We start from the raw sequence: 12,791 nt of genomic DNA on the forward strand, positions 1-12,791 counted from the left end.
CTGCTGACTGCAGCATGGCCGTCACACCGGCTGACTGGACTTCCTACTGGGCCTCCAAGCCTTTTCCGAGAGTTTGTTCCTTTTGGTCTGTCTCCACAGCTGGTGAGACAAAGGGCCTTAGGGAAGTATTCCTTCCCTACTTGGTCCACAGGGCCCAGAAAGGTAGCTAGCCAGGACTGCCCCAAACCAAGCTAGTGACCCCTCTTTAGAGAGAGAATAAATGTCCAGTGCCTGATGGGAAAGCACCCCATTACTGTTTTTTCATGGGCTATTTCATAGACAGATAATGATTCATGAAACGAACACCACTAGGGGGCATTATCTCTTTAAACAGTTATCTTCCATTTCCTACTTCAACAATGATAAAAGATTTTAAAATTTACAGAAATGGGAGGAACTCATTGGAGATGATCGCTATGAGGATTTTTATAATTCACCTAGTTTCTTAATTTTACTCACATAACCAATGCTCGCCAGATGGTTTTCAACCTTGTTCTGCTGAAGTGACCAATTTCCTTTTCCTTTTGAAAGCTATTTGGCTGCCAGTGGGTTCTGCCAAGAATCTTGACTTTGGACCTGAGAATCCTCACCTGTAAAATGAGTCAGATGACTTCTGAAACTTTAAGAATATGTCTGCTCTGGTCCGAGACCTGGCTCTGTGTCTGTGATGGCAGTCTGTGAGTTTTGGCAACCCAAGCCCTGTTCCAGAAACAAGTCCAGTGAGCCATCAATGGATGGGGATAAGTCGCTTTTGGCTAAGGTGAGATGAGAGCTACAGGGTTCTGACTACAGTGGGGCCTTGACTTACGAGTGTCCCGACTAACGAGTTTTTTGAGATACCAGCTGTGTCTCGGCCGATTTTTTGCATTGAGTTGACAGAGTAATTTGAGTTAACGAGCTCGGTCTCGGAACGAATTAAACTCGTAAGTCAAGGCCCCACTGTACTGAGGTGCGTCCTCACCACCTACTGGGTGTTTAGGTGAGAGGGCTCTGGGGACTCCTGGTGGTCAGGCATTATTGTTATTACTATTGTGAGGAGAAAGGATAAACAAGATGCACATTAGTCTTTAATTAACTTTTAATAGTATAAACCTCATTTAGGTAGTAGTATTAAGCCACAACAATGCCACATTGAAACAGCATTTAATAAAATGCATAAAGCTAATTCATGCACTGCAATACTCTATATACAAACACAACAATGCAAATTCTTCTTCAAGACTGAAGACATTGATTAGATATAAAATTCAATTAAAAAAGAACATGCTATTTTAAATGCCATCACATAAAGCTGATTTCAAGCTACAGCTTTTAACAGGTTTTAAACCTGGAATTAAAATGTAATGGCATAAACAATATTTTCTATATTGAGAAGGGCAGAGGGTACAGAAACGGTCCCAAGAAAATCTAACACCCAAGTTTTCCTTTAATGTCTTTTAAAAGGGCTGGTAATACTTAGCTACATTTTAACAGTTCCAAACTACAGGTAAAAACTATGGTTTGTACTATGAAAAATGTGCAGCTTTTCAGTTATAAAACTAGTTGAACACTGGTTTACAAGATAATTGGGGGGATATAGAAAAATATTCCAGCACTTGAGTTGTACGTGGCAGCAGCAATTGAGTCCATGAATGCTCTTGTTAAAATGACAACTGATTATACTTTCCTAGAGAAAAGCCATTTATTTTTCATGTAAAGTCTATTTCCAAATGTTATCCAAATATTAAGCTTTACCACAACCTGACAATTGATAAATGTTGCTGAGCATTTTTTCAGCATTTTTATAGCACTTTTTTTTCTATTATATATAATATACATTTTGAAACACCAAAATTATTGGCTTAATCGAAAGTATAGCTGGGCATTAAAAATATCTCAGACTTTCCCTTTAAACTGTTTAGTTTTAGATTGCTGCTAATAGCCCCAAATGAAAAGTTTTATTTTAAAGATTCACTTAGAGACTGTCAAGCTTCCATTTGTATTATTCGAATTGGAAAGCTACCTTCAATAGTGATTGTCACGACAGGCAAGGACATGGGAAAGGTGACAATCACTGCTGGGCGGCCAGTGAAGCAACAGGAGCTTTACATCACAGATGGGGAAGCTGGAGGCTGAATGGCCCAGTCTCACAAAAGGCACTGAGTACTATGGTCTCAATGAAGTGTTTTCAAACATTTCAATAGATTAAAAAAAAACCCACCACCACCACCTGTGGATTATGTTTTTGCAGTTATCCAGTGATCTCTTTCAGCAGGCCAGCTTTCAGCCTTCCCATCAGTCAGGCCCCTGTGCTTACCAGGTCCATGAGCAACTACAGCTGGGCTGGGGCCTGGCTCCCGAGCGCTGTGTTTATCAGTTTAAAGTCCGATTTAGGGGGGAAATTCACCAGAGTAGAGCTGGACATTTGGCATCTGTAGCTTTAAGGGCATGCATATCCATATTAAAATGCAATTTTTATCTGAGATTTTAAAATCATAATTTAGAGAAAGTCAGTGGATTTCACTTGCATGCTATAGTTGGAGAAGTAATTTAAGATTTGTAACTTATGCCATAAAATTAGCCATCAACAATTATGCTTATTTTTAAAGAATACTTGGTCGGTTGTCTCCCCCCTACAACTTGCGTTAGATGGGAATTTGTTTAGCCACAGTGCAGGGCCCACCGTCTGCTGAGTCCAGAGCAAGTGGGGAAAATTGGGAGCCAGGCCCCATGACACAGACCATTCTGAAACTGATCACATGACAAGGAGTCCAGGGAAGGCCCACAGCTTGACCTACCAAGTTCCTTCCAGTTAGGCCATAAAGAGGTGTGTGACAACTAGGTTAAAGATCCCCACCTCGTTTCTGGATGTTAGGATAAACTGTCTTCCAGCTTCCTAGCCATTGTCTCACACTAGAGAATACATAGCAAGGTCATTGTTAGGACCTTTCTGTCTGGAACTTTCCCTGGTACAAAGTGAACATTTTAACTTCATGGCCTTCCTCAGCCAGACACACCCAAAGGAAAATGGAGTTAAAATCTTGGCAAATCCATCCTGCTGAGGGATCTTGGAGTACCCACATCAATTTAGTAACTCTTATCATAGATTCTCTTTAAAACAAGGAGAGTTTGAATACGTGGCTACATGTCTGTATACATAATATACACCTATGTACACATACACACTATATATATACACTGTACATATATAGAAGATATAAACACATGTACATTCATTTAGTCATACAAGTCGGTAATCTGTACACGCACAATGTGCTGAGGGGAGCTCAGGGCTAGACACACAGTTTTGCCACACTGGTGGGAGGCACATGGCGAGGTCCAAAGCCCTGTGTACAAGAGATCCAAACCCACTCTGTCTTCAATTACAAATTCACATCAAAGTTAAACATTTTCAAAGAGCCTGCAGTCTAGGGAATGGACATGGGACAAAAGCATGGGTCACCTGCCCTGCCTGCTCAGACTTTCCAGGATCTGAAGGGCACTGACCTCCCAAGTTAAAGGTGAATATCAGAAGATGACACTTTTCATGACCTGGGCTCAGAGAAGGGTTCAAATGTCCCACCTATAGCTCCATTGCACATAAGGCAATTTCCACTGAAAAGGAGGCCATGTACTTCCAAACTCTAATCTAACCAGGTCACAGTACTTGGATCCACAGCAAAGGGCTGCTTGTCAGGCAGAGCGCAGGTAGGGAGTGAGACTACTCTGCTGGAAACTACCCCAAAGGATTAGGATGTGGTTTTCCCAGAATAAAAGCAGTAGATACAACCAGAGAACCTTCTAATTCTTGGCTCCCTGCCATGGCTGTCCCCCAAACAAGCAAAACTGCTAAGTAAGCTATAGTGTGTTGCTATACATTTGGGAGCGTAGAGTAGACATGTCCATTGCTATCACCGTTACTGGTGGCAACTGCCTCAAAACAAGAGTCCACATTTAATACTGACACTGACAAGCTAGAAAATCCCTCGAGGGATATTATTTAACACATCTTAGTGACTACACCTGAAATTAAATACAAAAACCAAAAAAGAACCCCAACCACAGAGATTAGACAATAAATAATGTAATCCCCAATAAACACAAAAATCTCAAATTAGAAAGGCGGTAACATACCGCCTTAAAAATACTCTCCAGGAATAACTTGGAAAGTATTATATGCATGAGTAATTTGGTCTTTTTCTAAGTCTCTTCCTGTCCTTTTATTATTATTATATATAAAGAACTCCACAAATTTCAACTATACATAACTGTCCAACATTATCTGAGATACCACTGGAAAAGAGCCACAAAGCAACCGTGTATGTCTGTCCCCACCTCCCTTAGCCAGTGTAGCCTCCCCCATTGAGGGAGGACTGGCTAAGTCAGCAGAAGGGTATGTGTGAATAGCTACATGGCAAAGAATTTAACTCCTACCTTATTTCACTGAGATTCAGCAGGCAGAGGTCTGGTCTACTTCACTAAATCTAGAGTTTGAAAGCCTTGTGAAAGTTGAGCCCAAATATCTGCTTAGGATCCCTTTAAATAATCTTGACTTTGCGCTTTTAACCAATCTGACAAGAGATGGAATAGACCTGTAAAAAACTTGAAATGACTTGGGGCAGCGACAATTCAGGTTGTGTGGGACCCGATCCTGAAGGAACAGGCCACTTCAGAGTAAGGCCAAGAGGATATGGGAAACTAAAGAGGAGTGTACAAACCCCAAAATGGTCCATGGAAATCAGCCACCACCAGCAAAGGGACTCAAGGAAAAGGACCAGGTTCGAACCAGCAGCCTCCTAACTAAAACGACTTTTCTCAGGGGCTACCTTGCTAGGGGTATGACACTTCCCTATCCAAGTGTTCCCTGTCCTCCTCCTGATTATCACCTTCTCTTCCCAACCTATCTAAGCAGTGGGTTTGTCAGGACTGCAGCCTAGGTCTTAGCTAAGCTGCCCCAATATCTTAGGGCAACCAGAGACTAAAGCCTGATAGATACAGGACTCGACAGGGCCTGCCCCTGGGAATGTGGGAGTTGGCCAGTGCGGACCTTTTCACCAACACAGAACTCAGATCTGAAAGATGTAACACAATATATATTTTCAGGGAGCCACTCTATGATCAACAAACATGCTTATATTTAAAAAGCGAAAAATAGACAATTAGCTGTGTAAGATGCATGAACATGCTTCAAAATGCCCTCTGCTAAAATCCTTCACAAGCAGAAATGATACAAACTTGCCCTAACTCCATTTGTCTTGGCCAATTTTTGGTCTTAATTTTAAGATTTAAATCACTCAAAGTTAGAAAACCAAACATTTAAGATGGTGACATTATCCTTTCCATCATTTTATAATGGGCACCCTTCACTATTCTCCAAAATTTGCTTGCAAGATATGAACTAGAATTGAACTGTTCCCACTTAATCCTCAATAATGACTTTCATAAAGTGCTGCTAACACTTCAGGTTAAAGCATCCCATTTTGCTGTAAGCCTGTGGCTGGCTTGCCCAACACCCATGCACATCTTGTGAAGTGCCTACTATGACTAAGGGCCCAGACCAGGGAGTGCCTGGGAGGCAGGGAGTGCCCAGGGATCTTTTTGGATATCTGATCAAAAGATTAAAGAGATGCAAGCTTAACCTTACATTGTAGTTGCTTATTCTGATATACACAAAAAAGAAAATGCAAAGTACTTGACTCAGTCTTGGGCACACCACTTTTCCCAAAGGAAATACTCACTGCAACTCACATCCATGGGAATTTATGGGTGCACTTCTCTAGATAGAACTTCCTTATAACCATTTTCTGTCCTTGTATACGATGGTTTCTCTAAGTTATGAGAAAGGAGATAAGTGGGAATTATGGGTTATTTTTTAAGGAGCAGGCAGCCTGCTTCGGCATCCGTTACCTAAATGCTCCAGGGTTTTTGCTGGCACACACCTAGGGGAATCAAAGTGCACGGCGGGCCAGTGCCATTCAAAAACTTGCCAACAGAGATACTGGGTCTGGAGACATTTTGGAAAACCCTGATATTTAAGATCAACAGAGAACCCTTCCATTCAGCTTCACCACCACTGCCCTAGCCAGGAAGCAAGATCCTGTACACATACTCCACCCCCATAGTAGTTCTGAACTGCAGGAACACAGGCCCATAGAGTCACTTGGAATAGAAACCCCAGAGAGGAACCCTCACATTCCAGGAAGGCCATGTCCCTCCAGCTGAAAACTGCAGCCACCCAGATTGTATTCAGGAAGTACTACTGTCAAGGGTTCAAAATGCTGAATTGCACTTTTTGGTGAGAAAGCTCCATCTGCCATAGTGGAGGTAATTTGGGGATGTTAATTGCTGCAGGAATTGGCAATGTCTAACTGGTTGCAATCCAATTCTAAGCATCAGGCACCCGAAGATGCCTGAGGTTTTGAGGAGCCTGAAGATGCCTGTCAGACCAGGACCAGAGACCAGGGAATCTGACAGGCATCAGCTCTTTGACTCAGGAAGCTTCTGGTTTGGGCCACCACCAACTGTGCTAGCACACTCCCACTTACTGCATGATACAGATAAGCCACATTTTCATTTGCTCACAGGAATTCAGTTCAATACCATCAAAGTATGCATATAATTTGGAATGATGCCTTTTCTTAAACATAAATGATTGTCTCCTATACCCTATTGCATTTTCACAGAAATTATTAGCATTTCGGCAAAAGACGTATACTGTTTTCCATTTGCCCTGCACATAGACAAGATGTTGCTAACATTACGTATTGGTAAGAAGTGCTTAGAAAGTGCTAATATTATTACCCTGGTAATTAGTAGCTATTAATTCCAAGGACATTTTTAATATATACACACACATACTGTTTTCTTAGGTTCTTTTAGTTTTAATACTAGTCTCTGACATTATAAAACTTTGTTTTTTGCCCTTTGAGAATTTCTAAATACAAATTGAGTTAAAAGATTGTTTCAAAATCTACTGCTTCATCAAAAGGCATTAAAACATTTCTTATGGCAGGAAAGGATCCTACTAGTCTTTTAGTTGCTATTGCCTGGGATTAACAGATACAAAGGAACCAGGTAGGAAATGATGGACATACTGGAAATATTTGCACATACCAAAATACTACTACTTCCATTTTCTTTCTCTCTGAGCGGTCCCGGGAGGCCATTTCTGCTCCTCAGCAGGTGTGTGGTGTGCACTATAGACTGGCTCCGGTGATCTGGCCATTGTACTCTGCCGTCTCCATCTTGAGGATGTAGGGAATTATGCTGTCTATCGAAACATTGCCAATGAGACCAGTAAAAAAAAGTTCTTCTGTTATGTTGGAGCTCATCAGCCTGAGTGCTGGCAGGCGGACAAGAATCCGGGCCAATCTGTAAAAAGGAGGGTCATTAGAGAAAGGAGGGTTCACTGCCCTTCAGACTTCATCCTGGACAGGCTCTCGGGGGCCCTATCGGCTCAGAATTGAACCTAACAATAGATCCATCCACTATCCACCTCTTCTTTTTCTGATTTTAGCAGTTCCTCTTGTAGGAGTTCATGAGAAAAAAAGTTTAAAAAGTGCAAAGATGTATGTACACATAATGTTCCCTTCATTGTTTGGTGGGGGTGGAGCTATCTACCCCCAACCAAAAGAAAAATGTGGAAATCTATCAATAGAGGACAGGTTAAAAAAATGTTGTCTTCATATAATGGATCAAGACATACTCATTAAAATGGGTAATAAAGCCCTAGCTGATTTGTCTCAGTGGATAGAGTGTCGGCCTACGGACTGAAGGGTCCCGGGGTCGATTCTGGCCAAGGGCACATGCCTGGGTTGCGGGCTCGACCCCCAGTGAGGGACGTGCAGGAGGCAGCCGATCAATTCTTTCTCATCATGGATGTTTCTATCGCTTCCCTCTCCCTTCCTCTCTGAAATATATATTAAAAACAAAAAACAAACAAAAAAACAAAAGAAATATTTAAAAAAAATTTAAAAAGGGTAATAAAGATCCACAGCCTGGCCAGCATGGCTCAGTGGTTGAGCCTCAATCTAAGAACCTGGAGGTCACAGTTCGATTCTAGGTCAAGGCACATGCCTGGGTTGCAGGCTCGATCCCCCATGTGTGGTGTGCAGGAGGCAGCCAATCAATGATTCTCTCTCATCACTGATGTTTCTCTCTCTCCCTCTCACTTTTCCTCTCTGAAATCAATAAAAATATATATTAAAAAAAGATCCATATTCATTGATAAGTCCATGACATGTAGTTGAATAAAAACTCGAAAGGAGGTTGTGAAGCAACAAGTACAGCACAGTTGCACTTGTGTGTATTTATTTGTGCACACATGCATAAATGGTACTCAGGAGGATATGTACCAAGAATGCTAATGGTTAGCCTCTGGGTATTGGGATTTAGAGTGATCTTACATATTAAAACTTTTCCTATATTCCAGTATTTAACATTATAATCTATATATATATATAAGCCTAAGCAACCGTCTGACTGATAGCTATGACATGTAATGACCACCAGGAGACAGATGCTCAACACAGAAGCTGCCAAGCTGCGGTGACTTGGCAGCTGCAGTTCTTGGGTGACGCACCCGGAACCAGAGAGGAGGGAGCCCAATTCTGTGGTGTGTCACCCGAGAACTGCCCTCTCGCAATCCAGGACCCCTCCGGGTATATTAGATAGCTGGTTTCAGTCCAATTCCCGCAGGCCAGGCCAAGGGACCCTGTGCACTGGGCCTCTAGTTTAAAATAAAACAGTAAAATTGTTTTTCTTTTGAAGAAACCCTGGATGGGAGGGCATACCATGACCTTGCCATGGGGCCATGGGCCACTGTCTAGAGTCACTCCATAGCCACTGCACAAAGTCTGGAAAAAACCTACATTCTCATCAGCAGGAAATGTTAAATTACAGCATTTCCTCAGCCTTGGAAAATGAAGAATATGTATACTCATTGAATATTAAATTTTAAAAAATGGTTACCAAACCTTACTTTATATTTTATGATTCCAATTACAGGTACATACAAAACTTCTGGAAGTAAATACATAAAATGTTAATCTAGGGGTGGGCAAACTTTTTGACTAGAGGGCCACAATGGGTTCTTAAACTGGACCGGAGGGCCGGAACAAAAGCATGGATGGAGTGTTTGTGTGAACTAATATAAATTCAAAGTAAACATCATTACATAAAAGGGTACGGTCTTTTTTTTTTTTAGTTTTATTCATTTCAAACGGCGGGCCGTAGTTTGCCCATGGCTGATCTAGACAGTGGTATTTACAGAGTAAAAAAAATGTCTTTTTGCTTTTCAGAATGTTCTAATCTTTTCCTACAGTGAACATGCTTTTTGTATGTGTGTGTTTTTAATTTTAAATAGCTTTATTAACTATTCAAATACTTTCCCTTTACAATGAAATTTCCACCGGGAGGAGATTCCATTTTATGTTTTTGTTTTTTTTTAAAGGGAAAAGACATTCATATTCTGAAAGTAGCATTCCAGGACCATCCATTCACCCAGCACCGCAAGTCTTGCAGGGCACACAAAGGTGTAAGGGGACACCACCACAGGCCTGGAGAGGCTGATCAGCTGCAAGGTGTCAGGAAGTTAGCAAAGGCAAATCAAGGACTTCCTGGAGCATGCCACATCTCAGCTGGGCCTCCTTAAGATTAAGAGGCTGGCTAAGCTGTCTGTCAGCAGAGATGCAAAGAATGGAAAGGAATGAGAGGGTATTTCGGGAGGAAAAATGGTATGAGAAAAAGGATAAGGACGGGAAAATAAAAAAGTGAACGTATAAACGGTATAAAGCATTCTACTAGGGCTGTTTCTTTGGGAAATGTCTTTGAGTGGGTTTCTGAATTCTATGAGAAAGCCTCCCTTATCTCACTTTTAGTCCCAAATCACCTGGCTTGCCCCCTTCTCCTCCTGGGTCCCTGACTGGACAAGGAGTGATTCAGGATTTTTTCAGAACATCTACTTTCAAAGATCAGAGAGTTGCTATTGTCAAGGTGATACTAGCATGCTGTGGGGGAGTAGTCTCTTTGGGGGACATTTTGCCTTCATGCCTGGCTGGATGTATAAGTTCTGAGTATGGTGCATTACTTGACAGTCCCAGTCTGTGTGTATTGAGGCTCAAGATATTCTAGATTCATGGTGAGGTCTTCAGTGATCCCAGTAGAAAATGGATTCTGCTTTGGCAAAAGCTGCCTGTGGGCCATGGAGGTGTGCCTAAAGCAGAGGGAGAGACTCTGCCAGCAGGGCCAGCCACAGCCCCTCCCTCGCCCCTCCAATCACAGAGAAATTTCACCCTTTATCTGTGGGTGAAATTACTATTTTACACAACTTGCTCACTCACTGCTTTATAGGGGTCAGGTGTGGTTTCAGTTAATGCAAACTTTTCTTTCAAGTCCTCTAGCACGGCCTCTGGAGTGGCTGCGGATCAGAGGAGCAGAGCTTCCAACTGTTCTGGACAAGGAGTGTCTCCAGGGCTCATGCCTCACACGTGTCAGCCCCAGAAGAGACCACAGAGCATCGGCTCTAACCCCAAATCACAGAGGAGAAACCCAATGTCCTGACACCACCATTACCCAGCAACGATGGGATGGCCTGATATCTTGACCCTCCCTGCCTGGCACTGTCCACATTCCATTCCCACCTATAAAATTCAAGAACTAAGGTGTGATGACATGGAGGCTTTAACAGCTGCTAGAAATAGGAAGGCTAACAATTTATATTTGCAACTACAGATCCAGCTGCATTCCTCTACACCCTGAGCAAGAGCATGTGCCTGTGTGTCTCACCGGTAGGTGTCTTCTGAGTAGGTTTTCTGGACATAGTCCTGCAACTCCATCTGTGCCTTTTCTTGGAACTTTTCAATCTGGCTTGTGCTAGTCAAACCTGGATGATCTGAAAAGAGAAAAGTGCCCCCAAATTGCCCTCTGTATTCGGAAAGCCTCACGGATTGCTTAGAACTTATTTTTAATCAAACTTCTCACAAATTTCTCAAGCACAATAGAATGAACTCTGAAGGCTGATCAATAGAATGAACTCTGAAGGTTGGGATAGTGTTTAGAACACTGGATTTTCCTATGCTCAGCCAAGGCCTGGAGGTGCCCAGGAGGGAGCTGAGCTCCTGAGTAGTATTCCAGCCTCAGCAGCCCCAACTACTGGTTCTGGATATTTGACTCTCTACCACTCTAAACATCAGTTTTAAAACTATCGCATGAAATTAGAAATTTATTTTCTAATATCTAGAAAACTGTTTTCTAGATATTTAATTACATAATTTCCCCATTTTCACTAGCTAGTTTGTTGTTTGTGAGTGGAGGGCAGGGAAGGAAGGGAAAAGTTAAGCTGTTTTACAACCCCATCTGTTCAACACAATGGTAAGGACATCAGTCACCCAAGTGACCTCTCAGGAGGCTCCGAGGGGGAGTGAGGCCAGCCCATCTGTTTTACTTTCCACCAACAATTCTTGCTGCCTCTTCTTCACCTGCTATGACCATACCTTTTCATGTGCCCTGTAGCAACTGCTGCTACTGCCCTCCACAGAGACTATGGGTAAACTTGTGCAGTTTCAATTTATATATGCTAACATAACCTGAAAGTTGGCAAAGAGCAAACAAATAAAAAAGACATAGGATGGTAGAACCCTATTTTGTATGCCCTTGCCTGGCCAATGGTTTAATTAGATTACAGATTAAATCTATTTCGTATATCAAGCCATTTCTTTGGGACTGTAAAGGCAAGAATTAAAAGAATGTATGTATTTACCTAAGTTAACAAAGCATACCTATTGTGAGTACAGTCAGTCACAATCTGGCAGGGCCCTCTACACCACTGACATCTTCACAACAATTCATGTTAACAAACATCATTAGACACAGGTGGAAAACATGCGCCACCACCGCATATCTTACCCGGGCTAAAGAGAACTATGGCTTTAAGGTATGCATACTCATAGCCGTCTATATCCAGCTTTGCCATACTGTTACAGAACTCCTGAAGTTTCCAGATGTGCTCCATGACTTGCTTTATCCGGTCACCAGAAAGTTTATCTAGAAATCAATATCACAGATCCCCTAAGAAAGGCTGATAAGAATAATAATACAAGGTTCTTTGAGGGGAAAGAGAATAACTTCACGTTTTTGTTTTTTTTTAAAAAATGTTATTTTATTGATTTCAGAGAGGAAGGGAGAAGGAGAGAGAGACAGAAACATCAATGAGAGGGAATTACTGATTGGCTGCCTCCTGCACACCCCTACTGGGGATCAAGCCCGCAACCAGGGGATGTGCCCTTGACCGGAACTGAACCCGGGACCCTTCAGTGCACAGGCCGATGCTTATCCACTGAACCAAATCAGCTAGGGCTAACTTCATGTTTTAATTTAAAAATCAGTTATCTCAAGATGGCCAAGAGCTGCATTTTCCGTTGAAGGTGAAATGACAACAGGTATCCCAATTCTACTCTGTTATATATTCTGCTTCAATAATGAACCCCTAGACCTGCAGTTCTCCCTGGCCCAACCCTAGGCAGCACCTTTGGCGTATAGTATAAATTGGTAATTCCTTTTATTCCATGCTTAAGACCCATTTGTGTGTTCTTATCAATGATTAGGTTTTCTAAGTGTCTGCAGGCATTTAATAAATATTTACCAACCTAAAATGTTGACTTTTTTACTTGTCAAAACAATTCTATATGTTATCTGACTTAATCCTCATGACAATATTTTGCTGAGGGGTATCAGCATCATACTCAGTTAAAAAGAAAAAAAAGAACTAAAAGCTCATTTGTAAAGAGATCTAACTTAAATTCAATAAAATGTTG

General features: G+C 41.9%; 1 protein-coding gene across 11 annotated transcripts in view; it reads right to left on the reverse strand.

The window, feature by feature from the left end:
* Positions 1-1,060: 1,060 nt before the first annotated feature.
* The window catches only part of NR2C2 (nuclear receptor subfamily 2 group C member 2), an 88,479-nt gene continuing 76,748 nt past the window's right edge, over positions 1,061-12,791 (reverse strand). For 9 of the 11 annotated variants that reach the window (XM_059663690.1, XM_059663696.1, XM_059663692.1 and 6 more), the window contains 3 exons: positions 11,884-12,021; positions 10,765-10,870; positions 1,061-7,350 (listed from right to left, as the gene is read on the reverse strand). In XM_059663690.1, the coding sequence (XP_059519673.1) occupies positions 7,176-7,350; positions 10,765-10,870; positions 11,884-12,021 (419 nt within the window). In that variant the 3' untranslated portion in view covers positions 1,061-7,175. Of the gene's footprint in view, positions 7,351-9,326; positions 9,655-10,764; positions 10,871-11,883; positions 12,022-12,791 lie in introns of those variants that run through there. The other 2 variants (XM_059663695.1, XM_059663700.1) reach the window with 2 other exon arrangements.

This window comes from Myotis daubentonii, chromosome 14 (genome assembly GCF_963259705.1).
Source record: "Myotis daubentonii chromosome 14, mMyoDau2.1, whole genome shotgun sequence".
Lineage (NCBI taxonomy): Eukaryota > Metazoa > Chordata > Mammalia > Chiroptera > Vespertilionidae > Myotis > Myotis daubentonii.